The sequence below is a fragment of the Zingiber officinale genome, chromosome 9B (genome assembly GCF_018446385.1).
Source record: "Zingiber officinale cultivar Zhangliang chromosome 9B, Zo_v1.1, whole genome shotgun sequence".
NCBI lineage: Eukaryota > Viridiplantae > Streptophyta > Magnoliopsida > Zingiberales > Zingiberaceae > Zingiber > Zingiber officinale.
The window spans coordinates 744,530-765,012 of NC_056003.1; the positions used below are offsets into that span (position 1 = coordinate 744,530).

At 38.7% G+C, this 20,483-nt stretch overlaps 3 protein-coding genes across 6 annotated transcripts; 2 read left to right on the forward strand and 1 right to left on the reverse strand.

Annotated features, from left to right (window-relative positions):
- Positions 1–619: 619 nt before the first annotated feature.
- Positions 620–2,572, reverse strand: LOC122023385 (probable glucuronosyltransferase Os03g0107900). Its single transcript, XM_042581460.1, has 3 exons — positions 1,798–2,572; positions 1,433–1,677; positions 620–1,354 (listed from the first exon to the last, which is right to left on the reverse strand). The coding sequence occupies exons 1-3, from the start codon at positions 2,467–2,469 to the stop codon at positions 871–873; spliced, it is 1,401 nt and encodes a 466-aa protein (XP_042437394.1). The 5' UTR covers positions 2,470–2,572; the 3' UTR covers positions 620–870.
- Positions 2,573–3,073: 501 nt separating this feature from the next.
- Positions 3,074–10,536, forward strand: LOC122023384 (UDP-N-acetylmuramoyl-L-alanyl-D-glutamate--2,6-diaminopimelate ligase MurE homolog, chloroplastic-like). 3 transcript variants are annotated; one of them, XR_006123105.1, is made up of 5 exons: positions 3,074–4,971; positions 5,351–5,467; positions 5,607–5,771; positions 9,785–9,930; positions 10,165–10,536. XR_006123105.1 is itself a non-coding variant. In XM_042581457.1 (5 exons), the coding sequence occupies exons 1-5, from the start codon at positions 3,099–3,101 to the stop codon at positions 10,181–10,183; spliced, it is 2,340 nt and encodes a 779-aa protein (XP_042437391.1). In that variant the 5' UTR covers positions 3,074–3,098; the 3' UTR covers positions 10,184–10,536. The 3 variants fall into 3 exon arrangements, 2 of the variants coding, with proteins under 2 accessions (XP_042437391.1, XP_042437393.1); XM_042581457.1 differs by having other exon boundaries at positions 5,607–5,782; positions 9,776–9,930; XM_042581459.1 differs by having other exon boundaries at positions 5,607–5,782.
- Positions 10,537–12,641: 2,105 nt separating this feature from the next.
- Positions 12,642–19,481, forward strand: LOC122023538 (U-box domain-containing protein 33-like). Of its 2 annotated transcripts, XM_042581680.1 has the most exons (9): positions 12,642–13,135; positions 14,434–14,555; positions 14,699–14,820; positions 15,886–15,990; positions 16,351–16,831; positions 17,182–17,322; positions 17,492–18,016; positions 18,115–18,879; positions 19,061–19,481. In XM_042581680.1, exons 1-9 carry the CDS (start codon positions 12,907–12,909, stop codon positions 19,235–19,237), a joined length of 2,667 nt encoding a protein of 888 aa, XP_042437614.1. In that variant the 5' UTR covers positions 12,642–12,906; the 3' UTR covers positions 19,238–19,481. The 2 variants fall into 2 exon arrangements, with proteins under 2 accessions (XP_042437614.1, XP_042437615.1); XM_042581681.1 differs by lacking the exon at positions 15,886–15,990.
- Positions 19,482–20,483: the final 1,002 nt, after the last annotated feature.

Below are 20,483 nucleotides of genomic sequence, written 5' to 3' on the forward strand. Positions count from 1 at the left end.
AAAATTTGAAAACTCAAACCTGCTCTTAAATTAAAAATCTCAAACCTCACCTACATAATCATAAAAACTTTTTTAATGAGATTTTTAAATTTTACAAACTTTTAACAAAACTTACATTAGAATACTCTTAGAACCTCCATAACCGCCTCTTCACTCAGTCTTTCTTCCCATCAATCCTGCTACCAACAAGTCACTCCTTATCTCATAGTGGACTATAGTCTATAGCTCATGATAACTCTCCTTATATCTGTCTATGACTCAAGATATATTAGAATAAATACCATGCCCTACAAATTATTAGGGCACTTGTATTAATAACTAACGTTCCTAGTACACCGTTCATATCAAGTTAAACGGTAAGTTCCAATAGTCAAATCTAACCGGCTAGAAAATGAATTTAAAATGTTTAATTAATACATATCATTTTAAAAATATAATTAATCATTAATATAGAGAAAAATTATTTTTAAAAATTAAATATGAAAATATATAGAAGAAGATATAATTTATTCATAAAATATGAATTTTAAAAATTAAGGAAAAATCCATTCTTACAAGATTCTAACCATTTAGTCCTAAGTTAAATACACCATCAATTCGCACAATTTTTTTAAACAAATAAAATGAAATAATTAATCATTGGTCACATATATAATTCTTGAACCTGGAGCTAGTCACATTTACATCTTGGTCGAAAATTAATTTGTAATCGAATTCATTTTCTTTCATTTATGGACCAACTCCACGTCAGCTGGAATTACAAACGTCGTATCGTACTGGGATCCACTTTCCTCGAATCACGAGTTGACAGCTAAGCAATTGTGTAACGGGCAGCTGTTTCCCACCGCCGGTCATCTCCGTCTCTAGCACCTACCTTGGCGATTGCGGAAGCGACACCGCCCGCCGCTGCCGTCGCCACGAGCGGTCGAGCTTCCCCTCGAGCGTCCGCAGCGCGTGCCATGTCGCATCACCCTCCGCCATCGGATGGCGGAACAGCAGAGCTCGCCGCAACGCCGGGTCCCACAGGTTGCGCTGGATCGTCGACAGGTTGGTGGCCGCCACGTGGTTCAGCAGCTCCTCCAGCCTCCCTATGTCGGCCTCCGCCAGGGACAGAGAGATCTCCGTCCACCGCACCGCCTCCGGGAACGGCAGTCGAATGCCGTCCGCGATGACCACCGGCACGCAGCCGAGCGCCACAGCCTCCACCAGCCGTGGGCTCCAAGGCGCCCACCCCAGCGGGCACAGGCAGAACACAGATCGAGCCATCTCCGTTCGGTACCCGTCGAACCGCTTTCGCCGCAGGTAAAACTTCCGATTCCCGGCATACCGCCGCCATATCTCCGTCCGCACTCTCCTGCGCAAGTAACCCGCAACATGTTCGATGAAATAACCCAACCAAATCCTGTCCCAATCTTGTCTTCGGGAGGCTTACTTGCTGTAGAAGCGGCCGCTGATGTTCTTAGGGTGGACTTCCATCTTACCGCGGAAGAACGCAAAGATGTCGCGCTTCGTCTTCTCCGGCGCCGGCCACTGCTCTTCGATATCCGGTTTGATGTACGGCGGAATCAAAACGTGCTCTGCTCGCTGGCAAGGGTGCGGCGAACTCACGCCGAAGGTTTGCAGGATGATCGATTCCTGCATGAAATCCGGTATTCCATCCGCAATTGCCGCATCTTCCTGCGTCCATTTTGATTTTCTTCATTTTCCAGCAAAAAAATCGAAATTTGATGGTTTTCAAGGTAAAATTATCAATTTTGAATAGCAAAGATAGGTCAGGGGGGAGATCAGAGGAATCACCATGGCGTGGAAGCAGGCGCCGAAGTCATGAGAGGCGACGAAGAAGTGGTCGCGGCCGCGGGAGCGGTTCCAGAAGGGGAACTCGGTTGAGAGGAAGCGGACAGCGGAGGCGAGAAGGGGACGAGCGTGGTGGAGTGAAGGGAGGCCGGTGGGGGTGCTGAAATTGCAGGAGACGTACACGGGGACGAAGAAGAAGTCGGCCTCGTTTGGATCCAACACCCGGCCGGCGAAATCCACCAGCGCCTCGTGCACCGCTACCTCCGCCGCGAACAGGTGGCTACCGCATCTCGCGTTGGACATCAACCAGACACGGTTAAAGCTCGGCGGTAGCTCGTACACGTAAATCTTAAGGGAAGGCGAAAAGAATGAAATTCGGGGGGCTTCGCCGAGTGCTCGAGGCGCATTATTGAGAGAGAGGGTGGTTCTGAGCGGCAGCGGCTGGAGCGAGGCGGATGCGTCGGCAGCCGCGGAGGAGGAGGAGGAGGTGGTGGAGGAGGAGGAGGAGGAGGAGGTTGTGGTGGTCGTGGTGGACACGAATAGGAAAACAGTAATAACCGTCCAAAGAAGCCATTTTTGGTACTTAAGCTGGTGGCGCCCGGGCTGAGCTCGCCGGGAGAGCAACTTCATGTGGCGGGAGGAGGCGGAGCGAGAGATTGGCTTGAGCTCCGGCATGGCATGAGGATTCGGAGGTGGAGTGAGATCGAAGGAAAGGGATGGGAAAAAATATATCAAAAAGATTGGATTTTAGTGCTTCGAAAGAGAGGGCTGTGTTGTCATTCTGTGGCTGTCGAACTCGAATCTGTATTCTGTCACTTTTTAATCAAGGTTAATTATGGCTAAATCTAGTTAACTAGATTCAAAGATTTTAACTATTGCTGGTTATTGGTTAAATGGCTAAATCTAGATTAAAAGGCCTAAATCTATAACGGATCTAACTACCTGTTTGATTTAATTGGGTTGCAGTTGGTTTAGCACGGGATTAGGATTAGTGAGGACTATTTATTTTAAAAAAAATTCTTAATATTTCATTTTGTTAATTTTTTTTGTCATTACATAGAATAGTGAAGAATAGAATGATAAGTAAAAGATAATGTGTGAATCATAGATTTATAAATAATAATTTAAGAATAATTTTTAAATTTATAGAAATTAATTAAATTCATATAATTAGGTAAGTATTAAATCCATACTCATTGTCCGTTTGACTTGAACCGGATTCGGATTCTTCTCTCGAATCGGGTCGGATGTTACCGGCGTCATCTTCCTACGTCGTCGCCCAATCTCGCTATCTCCCGATTCCCATGGCTTTGCTCTTCCCAGCCGTTCCACTCTTCTCCTCCTTCCCCTCTTCCTCTGCCTCCTCGAAACCCTCGCTCCCCCTCCTCTCCTTCCTCCGCCGCCGTTCCATCAGCGCTCTCCGCCCTATCGCTGCCTCCCGCAGTGCGGACCAGTTCGATCCTTCGCCCTCCGACAACGACCCCCCGGAGGTACCCGAAGACTCCTCCCACGGGGTCTCCCGCTTCAGCCAGTTCGAGCGTCAGGTGTCCCGCGCCCGCCGCCGCCAGGACGAGCAGTTTAAGAAGGACCTGCCAGTTTTTCTCCAGGCGCTTGCCGACGAGGAGGACCCGCCCCTTCTTCCCGGAGACCCCTCGTCCTCCGGGGACGACCTCTTTGGCGACATTGATCGAGCCATCGCCCTCAAGCGCCAGGAGTTCGTCAAGCAGGGACTTTTGCCGCCGAATCCCTCGAAAAATCAGTCGCCACCGCCTTCGAATGAGGCCCTTGAGGGCATCGAAGAGCTTGCTCCCGAGGAGGTCGTCGACCTCGAGGAGATCCAAGAGCTCCAAGGCCTCACTATCATCTCGGACGACGAGGAGGATCAATCCGATGGGGAAAACCCTTTCGATTCCCCCGACGGTGAGGTTGCTGAACAAGGATCCAATGGGGCAGCCTCGGAGTCCTTGTTTGATCTTGATGTGGATGCCTTCGGGAGAACTCCTGCCCGAATTTTTGAACCCAAGTTCAAGATGACCCTTGCAGAGCTCCTGGATGAGAGTCCAGTAGTGCCGATTTCAGTCTATGGTGATTTGGAGATCTCAATCTCTGGGATACAACACGATCCAAAGGAAGTTACTGTGGGCGATCTCTTCGTGTGCTGCAATAGTTCCAAGATGGACGGGCATGACTACCTCACTGAGGCTGATAAACGAGGAGCAGTAGCATTGGTTGCTGATGAGGAGATAAACATTGAAGAGACCTTAGGATGTAAAGCTCTGGTCATCGTGGAGGACACCAGCACAGTGCTTCGCATCCTTGCTGCCTCATTTTACAGGCGCCCTTCGAATAGCATGTCTGTCATTGGGGTCGGAGGAACACACGGTAAAGCCACGACTTCTCACTTGGTTAAGGCAATGTATGATGCTATGGGATTGAGGACGGGGATGTTAGGCACACTTGGGTGTTATGTTCATGGTGAGAACAGATTGGATGATCCTAACGCAATAACTGATGCGGTAGTGACACAGAAAATGATGGCAAAGATGGTGCACAACGGGACTGAGGCAGTTGTTATGGAGGTTCCTGCTGACGGTTTGGCTGTTAAAAGGTATGATGAGATTGACTTTGATATTGCAGTCTTTACAAATTTGACAAGTGAACACCCTGAATTTGTTGGGAACGAGGAAGAGTATAGGAATGCTCAAGGAAAATTGTTTGCAATGATGGTTGACCCTGAGAGGCATCGGAAAGTTGTGAACATCGATGACCCAAACGCTCCTTATTTTGTTGCACAGGGGAATCCTGAAGTTCCTTTTGTGACTTACTCCTTGGAGAATAAGAATGCTGATGTTCACACTTTGAAGTTTGAGCTTTCATTGTTTGAGACGCAGGTGTTGGTGCAAACACCCAATGGAATATTGGAGATCTCTTCTGGGTTACTTGGGAGGCACAACATCTATAACATTCTTGCAGCAGTTTCAGTTGGAATAGCTGTAGGAGCACCATTGGAGGACATTGTGAGGGGAATTGAGGAAGTTGATGCAGTTCCCGGTAGGTGTGAGCTTATAGACGAGGAGCAAGCATTTGGAGTAGTTGTAGACCATGCAAAGACACCTGAGGCTCTGTCCAGACTTTTGGATGCTGTTAGAGAGCTTGGCCCTCGTAGAATTATCACTGGTATGCTATTTTCCTTTTCCATGTACATAAATATCTTTTGCTTCTTATTCTCTTTTATCTTCAGTTCTCATTCAACCTGTTTTTATTTCTATTTTGACCATAATTTCCTTGAAGTTTACACATCATGCTGCCTGAACTGATACTTAATACCTTGATTTTTAATGCTTTGTCAGATGAGTGAAGATTACAGCATGAAATTCATTGACCTTTTGAAAGTAGTCTAGTTTCTAGTGTAGGTCGCAATAGCTAAAGTGATCTTCTTAGCACAGAATCAAGATTGGATAGACTACCAATCTGGCTTACTAAATCTACTATTCTAAATAGAAGAATATATCTTTGGTAGCCGAAATCTTTCTCACCGCAGAAGTCCTTTTTGCAGTCATTGGATGTGAAGGTGAGCAAGAGAGAGGCAAGAGACCTCTAATGACAAAGATTGCAACCGACAAAAGTGATGTGGTTATGTTGACATCTGACAATCCGAGAAATGAAGATACATGTGTGTACTCTCCTCAGTCTAAGCTTATGATCTTTCTGTCAACTTTGTTTATATTCTTTGTCATTGAAGCTCTTTGAATTGGTTGGGGCCACTTTCCTGTAATACTGAGATGGATTTGTATTTTTTTTCATTTATCTAGTGGACATCTTGGATGACATGTTGGCTGGTGTTGGGTGGACTATGCAAGATTATTTGAAATATGGTGAAAATGATTACTATCCACCCTTGTCAAATGGCCATAGGCTTTTCTTACATGACATCAGAAGAGTTGCTGTGCGCTGTGCTGTAGCAATGGGCGAGGAAGGTGATGTAGTTGTAAGTTCACAGCAGTCCTTTTGCGTATTCAGTACTTATTTTTTGTTCTAATTTTTTTGTATTTTTTTCTATATTGCTTAAGTGGTAGCTGGTAACTCCGCCCATGATGACCGGTCATGGCCGGTCCCAATCCCGGATAAAGGAGGAGGGTTGCGTTAGGTTGCCAGCCAGCGTCAAACTATGGCAAATATTTCATGAATGAATCCATTAAACTATTGTGCAAATGTTAGGTTGTTCCCCGGAAGGAACGCGTTGCAGGGTCCGACTGTAACGTCTCGGCAAGGACCGCTACATCTCCAAAACTCGGGTGTAGTGATAAATATGCAAGAGTTCGCGTTACAGGGTCCGACTGTAACGTCTCAGCAAGGACCGCTACATCTCCATGAGAAATTGGGTGTAGTGTTAAATAGGCAAGAGTTCTCACACCATAGGTTAGATAAGAACAAATATGATAGGAAAATTAATAATCTAAGATTTGGAACTTGGAACATAGGAACTCTCATTGGTAAATCAATGGAGGTAGTAGATATGATGATTAGGAGAAAAATTAATATTTTGTGTGTACAAGAGACAAAATGGACAGGTGAGAAGGCAAAGATGATAGAGAACACGGGTTTTAAGTTATGGTACATTGGAAAAAGTAAAACAAGAAATGGAGTGGGTATTATTGTAGATAGTTTATTAAAGGATGAAGTTGTAGGAGTAGTTAGAAAAGAGGATAGAATTATAACCCTTAAGATAATAGTGGCGAAAAAACTATGAACATAATTAGCGTATATGCACCACAAGTAGGATTAGATGAAGCTACTAAATCAAGGTTTTGGGAGGACTTACATGAAATATTACAAAATATTTCACCAAATGAAAGGATTTTAATAGGAGGTGATCTAAATGGACATGTCGGAGTGAAAAATGAGGAATATGAGAGAGTACATGGGAGTTATGGGTTTGGAACGAGGAATGAGGAAGGGAAAACTATATTAGATTTTGCGATAGCATATGACCTTATATTAGCTAATACGTTTTTTAAGAAAAGAGAAGAACACTTAGTCACATTCAAAAGTGGGAATAATAAATCGCAAATTGACTTTCTTATGGTTAGGAAGAAGGATAGAAAGATTTGTAAAGATTGCAAAGTCATCCCTGGAGAAAGCTTAACTACCCAACATAGGGTTGTAGTGTTGGATATACGTCTTAAACATAGTATCAATAGAAAGAAAATATATACAATTCCTAGAATTAAGTGGTGGAAGTTAAAGGATGGGAAGCAACATATATTTAAGGAGAAGGTAGAAGTACAAGCATTAGGTGAAATATACGATGACTCTAATACAACATGGGATATCAAAGTTGAAAATAGTAGCTAAGAGTGTCCTCGGTGAGTCAAAGGGGCATGCACCGCTAAGTAAAGAATCTTGGTGGTGGAATGAGAAAGTACAAGAGAAAGTGAAGGAAAAACGAATAACTTATAAGGAATTATATATTTGTAAGAATGAGGAAAACTTAAAAAAATATACAATAGCCAAAAAAGAAGCTAAGAAAGTGGTGAGTGAAGCAAAAAATGAAACTTTTGAACGGTTATATCAAAAATTGGATACAAAAGAAGGAGAAAGAGACATTTATAGAATAACTAAAGTGAGAGAAAGAAAAACAAGAGATCTTAGCCAAATAAAATGTATTAAAGATGAATGTAATAGGGTATTAGTAAGCGATGGAGAAATAAAAGAGCGGTGGAAGAGGTATTTTCATCAACTTTTTAATGAAGGTTTAGGAGACCAACTTAACTTAGGTAATTTAATTAGGTCAAATGAGCATCGAAATTTTAATTTTTTCCGTAGAATTCAAACTTCAGAAGTAAAACAAACTTTAAATGAGATGCACAATGGAAAAGTCGTTGGACCAGATGATATTCCGATAGAGGTATGGAAGTGCTTAGGGAAACAAGGTATTGAATGACTTACAAAATTATTTAACATGATATTGAAAACGAAAAAAATGCCTGATCAATGGAGGATAAGTACTCTAGTTCCCTTATATAAGAATAAGGGAGACGTACAAAATTATGCAAACTATAGGGGTATTAAACTAATGAGTCATACTATGAAACTTTGGGAAAAAGTAAAAAGATTAAGGAAGGAGACAAAAGTGATAGAAAATCAAGGGTTACGATAACTAAAAATCAATTTGGATCATATTTAAAAGGTCAAAAATAGAAGCAACAAGATCTACACATGGTATTCATTGACTTAGAAAAATTTATGATAGTCCCAAGAGAAATTATATGGACAATTTTAGAAAAGTGTTAGCATAGCATATATTATACTAATTAAGGATATGATGATGTAACGACAAGAGTAAACTTCAGGTTGAGTAATCAAAATGTTTCATATAAAGATAGGGTTATATCAAGGATCAACTCTAAGTCCCTATCTTTTACACTAATTATGAATGAACTCACTAGACATATTCAAGACACGTTACCATGGTGTATGTTGTTTGCAGATAATATTTTTTGGTAGATGAGACACGTGAAGGAAGGAGTAAATGCTAAGCTAGAATTTTGGAGGAAAACACTAGAAGTGAAAGGTTTTAAGGTTAGTAAATTAAAGACGGAATATATGGAATTTAAGTTTAGCAATATTAGATAATGAAACAATTGTTAAGATAGAGAGGACGAGGAGCGATTTAAATATTTAGGATCATTTTTACAAAATGATGGAGGGATTGAGAGAGATGTCTTACATAGAATACAAGCAAGATGGGTGAAATGGAGGGGAGCGTCGAGTGTTTTATGTGACCGTAAAGTACTTCTTAAACTTAAAGGTAAGTTCTATAAAACCGCAGTTAGACCTGCTATGTTATATGGAGCTGAATGTTGGGCTATGACTCGAGCACACGAGCAGAAGATGAGAGTTGCAGAGATGAGGATGTTAAGGTGGATGTGTGGGCATACGAAGATGGACAAAATAAGAAATGAGAGCATTAGAGAGAAAGTCGGAGTTGCATCTATTGAGGAAAAACTCCGAGAGACACGTTTAAGATGATACGGACATGTACTTAGACGACCAATAAATGCTCCAGTTAGGCGATGTGAAACTATGATAAACATGCATATCAAACGAGGAAGAGGAAGACCAAAAAAGACTTGGTTAGCAGCAATAAAACAAGATAAAATTTATTTAAATATAGATGATGATATAATAAGAGATAGAGCTCAATGGCGTAAAAGGATTCATACAGCCGACCCCACCTAGTGGGAAAATGCTTGGTTGTTGTTGCTTAAGTGGTAGCTGGTAAAGAATAATTTGCGTCATCCACCATGACACATGATGATAAATTGCCTGGCTGGATTGGGTGGGAAGTAATAAGGTTAACAAATGAAGAAGAATGCAGTAACAAACTGCTCCTAGTGTGCTTCTTTTAATGCCAATTCAATGCCTTTCCTGAAAACTTGAAAGGGTCTAGTTCAGTATTTTGTGCAATAAAATTTTAGTGTTATGAATCAGATTAGTACCAAAACAATCACATCAGGCTATGTTACATTTGTATGGGCCGGTTATATGGTTCTTCCATTAAAGTTATAATGTTATATCATTAGTAATAGTAATATTCAGTTCTTTTCTGTTTTTTACTGACTCCAACTAGAGTTTCACTTCTTAAACCATTTTTAATTATGATAACACTTGTTGTTTATATATATATATACATTTTTCTTTTGATATATCTTTGAAATAATCAATGATGAAATGCAGTAATGAAGATTAGTACATCTGTGTATAAGTTTGAGAAATATATATTAATAGTTCTGCTAAATTATTATTTAAATGAGGTAAAGTAAACTACCATCATTTTATCATTACTGCAATCGTACTTTGGTAGTCCTAACTATTTGGCATCATCTAGATAGATCTAAATATATATGTCCTGTTCTCTGTTTACTTTTTATTTTATCTTTCTGTCATTTTACACATACCACATCCTTGAGGATGCTAGTCAATTCAGGTTGTTGCTGGCAAAGGCCATGAGACATATCAAATTGAAGGCGACAAGAAGGAATTTTTAGATGATAGGGAAGATTGCAGAGAAGCATTGCAGTATGTTGATGAGCTGCACCAAGCTGGAATAGACACAAGTGAATTCCCATGGAGGTAAGAACAGAAGAATTTGCCTTTAGATGCCTTGGCAATTGGAAGATCTCTCCATAAGGATGGGTTTGGCATTGCATTTGCATTTCAAAAGTAGAAGATGTCCTTTGACCTGAAGTAGATTGTATAAAAGCATCTCAAAATATTTGCTAGTTTGCATCTCCAAATAGCTTCACGAAGCAATTTTATCACCTACACTCTTTCTTATTTACCTCGATTTGTTCTTACTTGCCACAGATTACCAGAGAGTCACTGAAGGTTTGCTGGTGAACTAGCTGTACAATTGAAAAAGCTGCTAATTTGTGATCATTAAGACAGTTAGAGCATGTTGTGAAAGAACACTTTTGTCCATCAAGAAAGCTTATCAGGTGTGCTCATGTCATTAAAGCTACAAACTGTAGAATGAGGTGAATCTGAAATAGTTCTTACATTTCCTATAAGACTGTTTTTTAAGGATTAAATACATGTTCAAGCATTTGGAATTGGATAACTTTTGGCTTGGAATTAGTTTCTTTGTACATATTATTTAAAACTATGAAATTTCTTCCAACCTAAACAAACCTGAAGAATGTGCCCTATATTTGTAGGATTGTGCATCCTATTATTATATCTTATGGTTCGTCTGGTCTGTTGGAATGGAACTACTAGTTGCTTTACTTATGGCTATTGTATATTTTGAATAGGTTCAATGTGTCAATTTAGACTACATTGATGTATTTAATACATAACAAATAGCTATTCCGCCATCTATAAATCTATTCGAAAATGGTTGTTGCTTATTTATTCTACGTATTCTTACTCCTTTCAAGTTTCAACTTGCCTATAGTATGAACGAGCAAAGCAAGTTGTTCGGTAGAAAAATATTTGCCATTCAATTATGTTTGGTAAAACAAAATTTCAATAAAATAATCAAGACATAACTAAATATATCATATTTATAAAAATTGAATGGAAAAAAATATATATTCGGTAGCTTTATAGTGATCACATGCATATCAAATATCTATAGAATATGGGAAGTTCTTCTAAAACTAGCAGGATAATTTATTATAAGATATATAATTAATTTAGAAGTCAACGCGGGATCGTTGGTCAACGCGTGCTCATTAGTCAACGTGGCCTTGTAAGTCAACGTTCTCGGTGGTCAACCATCGAACAATCAAAAGAGAATCTAAGGAACTGGTCTAGGTCTAGCATTCTGATTTCAACCTGTCAGTACAATTGTACAAAATGTTAAAATTATTAGTAAAGTTAACAACATTGGGTAATAATAGGATTTATCAAAAATATAATTATAGAGAAAGTTTAACAATTGCACAACAAAAAAATAATATGAATTAATTTATTGATAAATATAATTTATTTTATAATGTTAATAATAATTTAATTATTTTTATATTTAAACTTTTTATTGATCTTACATAATTAATGTGAGATAAACTATTGATAATTAAACATGTAATGACTTATGAGAAAATTAAATAATAATTTATTGAACAACGTATTTAGTTTTTCACAGTACAAAAAAAAATGCTTATCTCACTTTTCGTATTTACTAAATCACTTAGTCAATTTTAAAAACTCACAATTCTCATTCTATGCTATGAAATTTATGTCTAAAGGTATGATTGCATCCCATATAATATAATAAATTTAATTTGAAGTGTTTTTGATATGTCTATATTATCAATGTGTTTTGATGGCTTTAGTAATATGATAATCATTTAAAACAAAAACTATTATACTGTTGAGAGTCTCCAAAATATAATCATGCCCTCATATCTGGATTCCACAATCAAGATTGAGAAAAGTGAGTTTTTAAAATTTTCACAATCTCAAGATAATTTGATACAAACTCGTTAAAATGTCTAGATTTATCATACTTATCAACACCTCCAAAGTATTCTTAGGATTTTGTTAGTTCAAAACATGTTAAGATTTTGAAATTCAAATATTGTAGTGTCATCAGTGAACTTTAGCTAAAATTCGTTGATAGTTTTAGGAACTTCAGAATCCCTTGAAACTAAGATCATTACACTCCTCCTCGTAGTTTCTTGAGTATAATCATATCATTATATCTAGATCCATGATATAAATTGAGAGCCTAGATTGAGTCAAATTATCTTAAAAATTTTAAAATTCTATATTTCTCAATCTAGATTGTAGAATCCATGTATGAGGATATGATTATACTCAAGAGGCTTCTAAGAGTGCAATTGTCATGATTTGAATCAATTATGAGGCTCCTAGAGCTGCTAGAAATTTCAAGATCTTGACATAGTTGGAAAGGGGAGTCATAGAAACACTTGATAGTATTAATGAGCAAGTATGATATGTCTAAACTTTTAAATCAGCTTGTGCCAAATTATTTTAAGATAGTGAAGATTTTAAAAATTTAAATATCTCAATGTAGAATGTGAAATCCATATTTCAGCTCATGATTATAGACTCCCAAAAGTATAGATTTTATAACCTAGATAAAGGACTGTGAATTTTTTAAATTAATTCAAATTTGAGATACTTTGGGAGACTTGAAAATGAAAGCGACTTGAAAATGAGTCTTGGTGGGTAAATATGAAAATGAAATACGCGTTTTATTTATTTATTTATTTATTTTTATTATTATTTTTTAAGATAGTCTGGTGTATTTTTAAAATATTATAACAAACTGTGCGCGGTTCGTTAAATCACTGAAAATTAAATTAGTGGTTTCCTTCGCCATTCGTTTGTCATCTTCTAGTTAGACTTGGCTCTGGGTCGTCGAGGCTTTCCTTCATCGTTCGTCCATATCGAAAGGAAGCCCGCTTGAGCAATCTTCGCCCATTCCCAGCCATTGTCGTGGAGACTCGAGATAGCTTCTCTCGTTCTACTGCTGCACCCTAGGAAAAAGGTCCCTTTTTTTGAGGGGTCGATTCGGTGATTCCTAGTCCCAAAAGATGCAAAAAGGAGGTGGCTTTTATTGTACCTAGCGGAGTGGTCATGGCGACCAGGAGAGGGAGTATAGGCAGCTTCGGGAGCGTCAGCTCGACGGTGAGCAGTGGCTTGACGGAGATTGAGGAGGAGGCGGCAGAGGAGAAACTCTACGTCGCGGTGGCGGCGGAATTGAAGGCCGGGAAGGCCACTTTGTTCTGGGCGATTCAGAACACCACCAGGGACCAGACCATTGTTCTTGTCCACGTTCTTGTACCGGCGAAGCTGATTCCCATGTGTACGAATTAAACTTCTCTTCCTAAACGATTAAGGGAAAACGTCAAATTTTTTTAGGGTTACCTTTTGAGTTTGCATGATTCTAACTTTTGGGCAATTCGTTTTCTTGGATTTGCGCCCGATGAGCTCGCTTGCTGATTGGAATGTTGAGTCATTGTTGCCAAAAGAATACTAGTAGCTTTAAACTTTCGCATCATCTGATAAGCAGTATTAGATAGTCTGGCGTTTTTTTTTTCTTTCGAACCATGATTTATTAGTAGAAACTGGTAGATTTTTGCTGACAAACTTTTTTAAAAAATGGATTCCTTTTCTTGCTATATCTACTCGTTTTCCTCTTCAGTCAAGTTAATCCTCAGAGTGAGCAAGAAAAGTGTCCAATCTTAATCTGATTTAGCATCCAGTAAAGTAAAACAAGTATACCTTTACAATGACTCTTTTCCGCAGTTTCTGAATTGATGTCTTGCTTAGGGAATACTTTGAATTTATGAACCTTAAAGTCCTAGATATTGACCATAGTTTTGGTTGATCCAATTAGACTCCTCTTGCTATGGTAAGTGACGAGAGTAAAGATAATTCACCTATCTTTGTATTCTGCAGCCTAGCTCCACTTCTACTCAGTAATCCCACATCCATCCACTTTGAATAAGTTGCTTACACTTTGACAGAACTCAACCTGATTCGATCAAGCCCTCAACAATTCAGCCGAATTAAGCCTAACACCCTATTCAACTCAATGAACTCTTCCAGACTTGATCTTCTCTTGCCAACTTCCCGGACCAAGTTACGACTCAAGACTCAATAGATACTGGATTTCAGTATCTTTTACAGTTTTGATCTTAAGAGTAAGTATTTAATCAAAATTAAATTATTTATTGGACTACGCCTTTTTCAAACCACATATTTGTGGATCTCATTTTTCTTCTGTTGTCATTGATCTGGATTCATTCTCGGGTTACAATGATACTTATAACTTAATACAATGTTTTTATACATAGACAATAAGAACTTTGTTATTCAGTACAACATACAGATGAAACTCTTCAAGGCTACAGGACCAGCTTTATTGAAGAAAACCAAGAGGTTTAACTTGTACAGATTTGCCTTCTGCATTTATAGTAACTATAATTATTGGACGGGCAGTCATTTTTAATAACTTCATGGTTCAAAAAAGGTTTTTCTTTTTTGCATTTTATAGTAAGAATTGCTTTTGCTTTGCAATAAAAGTTACTATTGCTATACTGGTTCTCTTATATATGAAATTTCATCATAAGCAATTTGATTTCTTGTAATTGGTTTCAGTGGGAGGCAAGTTTCCTACAAGCTCTCTAACAACACAGCAAGTCGATGCTTACAGGATGTTGGAAAGAGATAAAATGAACAAGAGTTTGAATGAATACATCAATTTATGCTCACAAATGAAGGTATTTCATGTTTTGCATTTTTATGAAGGTTCCTCTTTGATAATATCATCACATGCACATCGATAGAGGAACAAAATCCTCCTACTGACAATTTGGTTTTGTTAATTTGGATATGTTTGTAATCTGGTATATATTTTTCTCAGGTAAAAGTGGAAAAGGCGGTGATTGAGATGGATGGTATTGCAAATGGGCTAGTCGAGCTCATTGAAAGACATCGTATCACCAAACTTGTCATGGGAGCAGCAGCCGATAAGCACTATTCTAGGTAAGAACTGATAATCATAGTCTTTACCATTTTAGTATTTTGGATGTTTATAAAAATGATAGAGCCTTTCAAAGCATATGATATATTTCCTAGATTTAGTGAAAAATACTTGTAGTTCAAAATTAGTAAACCGCTATTGAGCCGTACGCCACTTGAAGGAGAAGCCATAGTGAGCTACTTCTACTAATCCGCTAAGGTTTCACAGACAATAATCAATTTCTTCCATTATCACTCAAAATATAATTTGGATTACAGTTATCAGTTACTCCTTACCGTTATCATTTGTTTTTGCATGAATTCAAAAACAAACCAAAAAAGGGTATCTAAAAGCACACATAGTTGATAGCTTCAATCACAGATCAATTCAAAATTGTTAGTCTTGTGACATTCTTCATTTATACTTGTACTAAATCAAAAGTGATGTCGAAAGAAAAAAGATAGATGTGTCCCCTAAGTGTATTCTTTGTTAGTTTGGGTAAAAATCTAGACCACATGAATTCTAAAGCACGAAGAACTCACATATAGAAAATACAAGAATAAGAAGATCTAGTTTCATCAATTAAACATGGCATAAAAAAGTAAATATGAAAGTATGTCAAAGAACATGATTGAAGAGCCATGTTTTTATCCTTTAGCGTCGTTTGCTTGATCCTGAGGAAGAAGAAGAAGAAACGGAAGCAAACGGGGAAGATCGGGTGACGGCGTAGAAAAGTTTCTTATAATGGGGAACAAGAAACTAGGTCAAGATTTGATATCCTAAACCCTTGGGGACCTCCCCTTTATATAGGAATCCAATCCGTTATCAGCCCATAGATGATAACATATTAGGTTAAAGGGTTCTACACATTAAATCCATATCTAATAATCCAAAATCCAATAAACTCAAGTTAAATCACTTTAATAGATTCAGTTTGTATTCATATGCATAACTTACAATTAAGTCTATTACTTAAAGATAATAACCAACATTCTTTTCTGGTGAGATTCTCGAAACTAACACAGTGTTTTTACTTTACATGAAAATTAAAGAGGTTAAGTTCCTTGGCTGATTCATTTACTTCACAGGAAAATGAAAGACGTTAAGTCCAAGACAGCAATCAATGTAAAAGAACAAGCCAATCCATTGTGCAAAATATACTTCATTTGCAAGGGACACCTGATCTACACCAGGTTTGAGTTTGCTTAACAATGAGAAAGGAAACCACACCATATCAACTGTTTTTTAATGTATATAGAAATGTTTGTTGTTGTAGTCGTCATCTTTATTAATTCTCCCAACATTTACTGGGATTAGATACTAATATTGTAAAATAACCATGTTTATCTTTCTTAATAAAGTCATTATCAATCGGTTGACCTCTGAATGCTTTCTATTATGAGTTTATAGTAACACTAAAATTTAGACAGAAACACATTCTGCTTCTCCAACTTGTCTTGTTGTCCATTCTACTTTAGCTCTTTGTCGAAGGACCTTCTTAAGCCATAATATTTATCTTATAAACATATATAAATTTACACTTTGTTTGACAGGGAATCTACTCCACATGCATCTTGGACGACACCTATGCCTAGTCAAAGCTCCATGGTCAGCAAAACACCAAGTTTACCCTCAAGACAAACCTCCATGGCCAGCCTAAGTGAGCAGTCAAGGGTACCAAATGTTTTCTTAAGGCAAAATGAGTCCTTTAATTCGTATGTAAGCACTACAGAAGATTTGTCCAGACAAACATCTTTTAGCTCTTTTGGCGACAGAAATGCAGCGGCATTGCCACCCACATCGTCTGTTAGGATTCCTCATAATAGAAGTGTTGGATCATCTTCCAACTATCCATGGGAAGGAATTTCAAGGAGTTCTCGCAGTTCTAGTCCGTCTGTTAATTTCGAAGACATCATTAACTCTTGTTTGGTATCAGTGGCAAATTACCACGAGAGTGAAGCCGGATCACTAATCTTGCCTTCAATCAATGGGCCTGAGAAGGAACATATCTTTTCACCTCCAAATCATGATATGGTAGGCCACATGACAAATTTTGCTTAAGGAAAATCAACAAATAATAAACAAACATCTCATGTAATTTGGCATGAGTTAAAACTGTTTCTAATGTTTTCTTAGTGAGTAGTTGTCAAAGCATCATCTTGGCAAGCCCCTTTTTATCTCAAGAAGCCTCTCATCACTTTGATTGATATTAAATCTATATGATTGTAGTAAAGTAATATTTTTGCAAATAGTTTAAAATTATAATCAGGATCCAAAGTCTCAAAATACATTACTGTTGTCATCTAACAAGTTTGTAAACAGTGTATTGGCATTATTTTGAACAAAAGAAGGCTCCTTTGACAATACTACATGCTATTTTACAGGAAGATCAAGGGTTAGATGGAGACATCTATAATAAGTTTCAAGAAGCTCTAAAGGAAGCCGAGAAGCTAAAAAGTGAGGCATATGAAGAGTATTGCAAGCGCCAAAAAGCAGAAATGGATGCACTTTTGGCTCTCCAAAAGGTTTCTTTTCTTTATCCGTTCATGCTAATGAAATCAAGTGTTATGATAAATAGTACGATAGTGGTTAAATTGAAACGAAAGTTTCTGGTGGCTGTGCAAAGCAAAAGAACTGTCTGTCTATCTAAACTTTATCTTCTCAATTCAGTGTTTTGACAAAATTTTCATTTAGGCCAAAGCATCAGAGCATAAGTATGCCAAGGAGGCAAGACTCAGGAAAGAAACTGAGGAAACACTTGTAGCGGAAAAGTTGCAATTTGAAAAACTAAAAAAACAGTATTCTGATATATCTGAACAACTTAAAATGACAGTCGAGCAGAAATTGAAGTTGGAACTCCAGATTTCTGAAGTTGAAAATGCTGCAAGGGATTATGAAAAGAAGCTATCAGAGGCACATGAACTTCTCCGCTCTCTTCAGTTAGATTATGATGTACTACAGCAGGAACATGACAAGGCAGTTAGAGATATGGACGAGCTACTTCTAAAGGAAGATCAGACAGCCAACATTTCCAGATCTTTCAGCTTGGAATTCTCCTCTTCAGAACTTAAAAAAGCGACTCAAGGATTTAGTGACTCATTGAAGATCGGGGAAGGAGGATTCGGAAGTGTCTACAAAGGCTTCCTGCGAAACACAGCTGTTGCTATAAAGTTGTTGCATCCACAAAGTATGCAAGGCATATCTGAGTTTCATCAGGAGGTAAGAACTAGATTTTCCAATTAATAGTTCTATTATATATTTCTTTTTGTGGTTAGACATTTCTTTTGTTCTTACAGATTTAATATCTGTTCTATCAGGTATCCATACTAAGTAGGGTGAGGCACCCAAACCTTGTTACCCTTATAGGTGCTTGCTCAGAAACTTTAGCTCTCGTGTACGAGTTCCTCCCTAATGGAAGTCTTGAAGATCGTCTTGCCTGTAAAGATAATTTTGAACCCCTCTCATGGCAGGTTCGAACACGGATCATTGCAGAGATATGCTGTGCCCTGATCTTCCTTCACTCAAGCAATCCCTATCCTATAGTCCACGGTGACCTTAAGCCTGATAACATTCTTCTTGATGCCAACTATGTGAGTAAGATTGGTGATTTTGGCATCTCCCGTCTTCTCGACCAATCTAGCTCCTGTTCCACTCTCTCCTACAATACGACTAATCCCAGAGGAACCTTTGCATACATGGACCCTGAATATGTTACCACTGGGGAGCTTACACCACAATCTGATGTCTACTCTTTCGGAATTATAATCCTGCGGCTCTTGACTGGAAAACCTCCTGTAGCCATTGTCAAACTTGTAGAGAAATATGTGAACAATGAAAAGCTGCATGCGATCATTGATAAATCTGCAGGAAATTGGCCATTTGCGCAAGCAAACCAGTTGGCACGTCTGGGCCTTAGATGCTGTGCTCTCAGTCGGAAGAGCCGACCAGATCTAGCTGGGCAGGTTTGGCAGACTGTTGAACTCTCGATGAAGTCTGCTTCGTTATCTGCAACAACCCTGTCAGTGAGATCAGTCAGCAAAAACGACCGCACACCTCCTTACTTTATCTGTCCTATCTCCAAGGTCAGTATTCATTCCTCTGAGTCTTGGTTAAGTTAATAATCAATGAGCAAAACTGAACTTTAAGTGAACAAAAAAGTGATTACTTTATTCTGAAACATACTATTACGTGATGTGGTAATGTGGACGTCTATTGTTTCTGAAAATTGCTCGACTTTGTTGTATGTACAACAAACCATTTCAGGAGGTCATGGAAAATCCACACCTAGCAGCAGATGGCTATACTTATGAAGCTGAAGCTATGCGAAGCTGGATCGACAGCGGCCATGATACATCACCCATGACAAACTTAAAACTTCCAAACTGCGAGCTCATCCCGAATCACGCACTGCGTTCAGCCATCCAAGAATGGCGTCAGTAGCAACCACAGTAATTTCTGTGACCCTGTCTCAGCAGCAGCGGCAGCAGAATTCTATCAGCCCTCAGAAACGCTGAGGTCTTCAGGATCCACAATGTTGTGTTCCGATAACTGGAAACAGTTGTGTGATGTAAATTCTTTAGATTCTTAGGAAAACAGAAAATATAAGTGAAAATGCAGTCTCTGACTGAGTTGCATAAAGGTGCATCTTGTGGAATTGAAGCCTCACTTCGCTGCTTTTTCTTTTCGTCGAAAGCACTCAACCAAATCTTCCAAAAACACACTAATCTCCAAAAGCAGCACTCAGGCGTTTAGATGAAATATCATCTACTTTTTTATTGGAGGACAATCAAAATATAATAACATCAAATTAAAATTAAGGACGCAACGCGAGTATTATACCTTTGGAAAACATCTGAAAGTGATATCAACTTGAATGTGATGGCGGAAATGAGCTACGCTGTTAATTTTTTTAAAAAAACAAGCAAATGTTTTGGATCATTTTATAAAGGCGCAATGTGTTTGTGGTTTCCCACTTCGTATCCTCTTAATTACCCTCTTAATGATTGTTTCATTCTGTCTTGGCCTAATCATTTGTTTAACCATCGGATTCAATTAATTAATTGGATCCAGCGCCACGTGTTCGGTTGGCCGGGTTTCCGTGTCGCAGTCGCGAGCCCAATCTACGCGACCCGCCGCGATGATCTACTCATCTGGAAATTCTCGCTGTCAGGGCGGGGCCCGCGGCATCATGTGGCCAGCAGTGACGGTGGACCATAGGGGTAGTTGTCCTCCACATGGTGACAGGCTCACGCGGTCCCCACCTCATCATCATCCGTCTCATCCCATTAGCCAAGAGATAATGATTACATTTTTATATATATAAAAATTTATTATTTTTTTCAGTAAAAGAGGGAAAAAAAATTGAAACGACATTCTATTTTATTTAATAAATTTATTATTTCTCATCTCAATTCATTTTACCCGACGATCACCCACGTGAATTCCACCAAAGTACTGGAAAGTTAAATTCCATGGAACGATGTAGAAGGAACTAGCCGTTAGACGAAGGGCAGCGATCCATCTTTCCTCTACCTCTTCCCTTGACGGATGTGACACAGTGTCACTTCCCCCAACGCTGGGCAGCGATCCATCTTTCCTCTACCTCTTCCCTTGACGGATGTGACACAGTGTCACTTCCCCCAACGCTCTGGCATATCTCTCTCACCGTCCACAGCTCCTGCGCCTC

What these genes read in the sequence shown, in the direction of transcription:
- LOC122023385 (XM_042581460.1), bottom strand. Translation starts at nt 2,469, where the DNA reads ATGCCGGAGCTCAAGCCAATCTCTCGCTCCGCCTCCTCCCGCCACATG. An exon ending in GCGCCTGCTTCCACGCCATG is followed by an intron (nt 1,678 to 1,797) that starts GTGATTCCTCTG and finishes AAATGGACGCAG; the next exon opens with GAAGATGCGGCAATTGCGGA. An exon ending in AGCGGCCGCTTCTACAGCAA is followed by an intron (nt 1,355 to 1,432) that starts GTAAGCCTCCCG and finishes TTACTTGCGCAG; the next exon opens with GAGAGTGCGGACGGAGATAT.
- LOC122023384 (XM_042581457.1), top strand. Translation starts at nt 3,099, where the DNA reads ATGGCTTTGCTCTTCCCAGCCGTTCCACTCTTCTCCTCCTTCCCCTCT. An exon ending in TCCGAGAAATGAAGATACAT is followed by an intron (nt 5,468 to 5,606) that starts GTGTGTACTCTC and finishes TCATTTATCTAG; the next exon opens with TGGACATCTTGGATGACATG. An exon ending in GCGAGGAAGGTGATGTAGTT is followed by an intron (nt 5,783 to 9,775) that starts GTAAGTTCACAG and finishes TGAGGATGCTAG; the next exon opens with TCAATTCAGGTTGTTGCTGG.
- LOC122023538 (XM_042581680.1), top strand. Translation starts at nt 12,907, where the DNA reads ATGGCGACCAGGAGAGGGAGTATAGGCAGCTTCGGGAGCGTCAGCTCG. An exon ending in GGACACCTGATCTACACCAG is followed by an intron (nt 15,991 to 16,350) that starts GTTTGAGTTTGC and finishes TTTGTTTGACAG; the next exon opens with GGAATCTACTCCACATGCAT. An exon ending in TATCTGAGTTTCATCAGGAG is followed by an intron (nt 18,017 to 18,114) that starts GTAAGAACTAGA and finishes CTGTTCTATCAG; the next exon opens with GTATCCATACTAAGTAGGGT.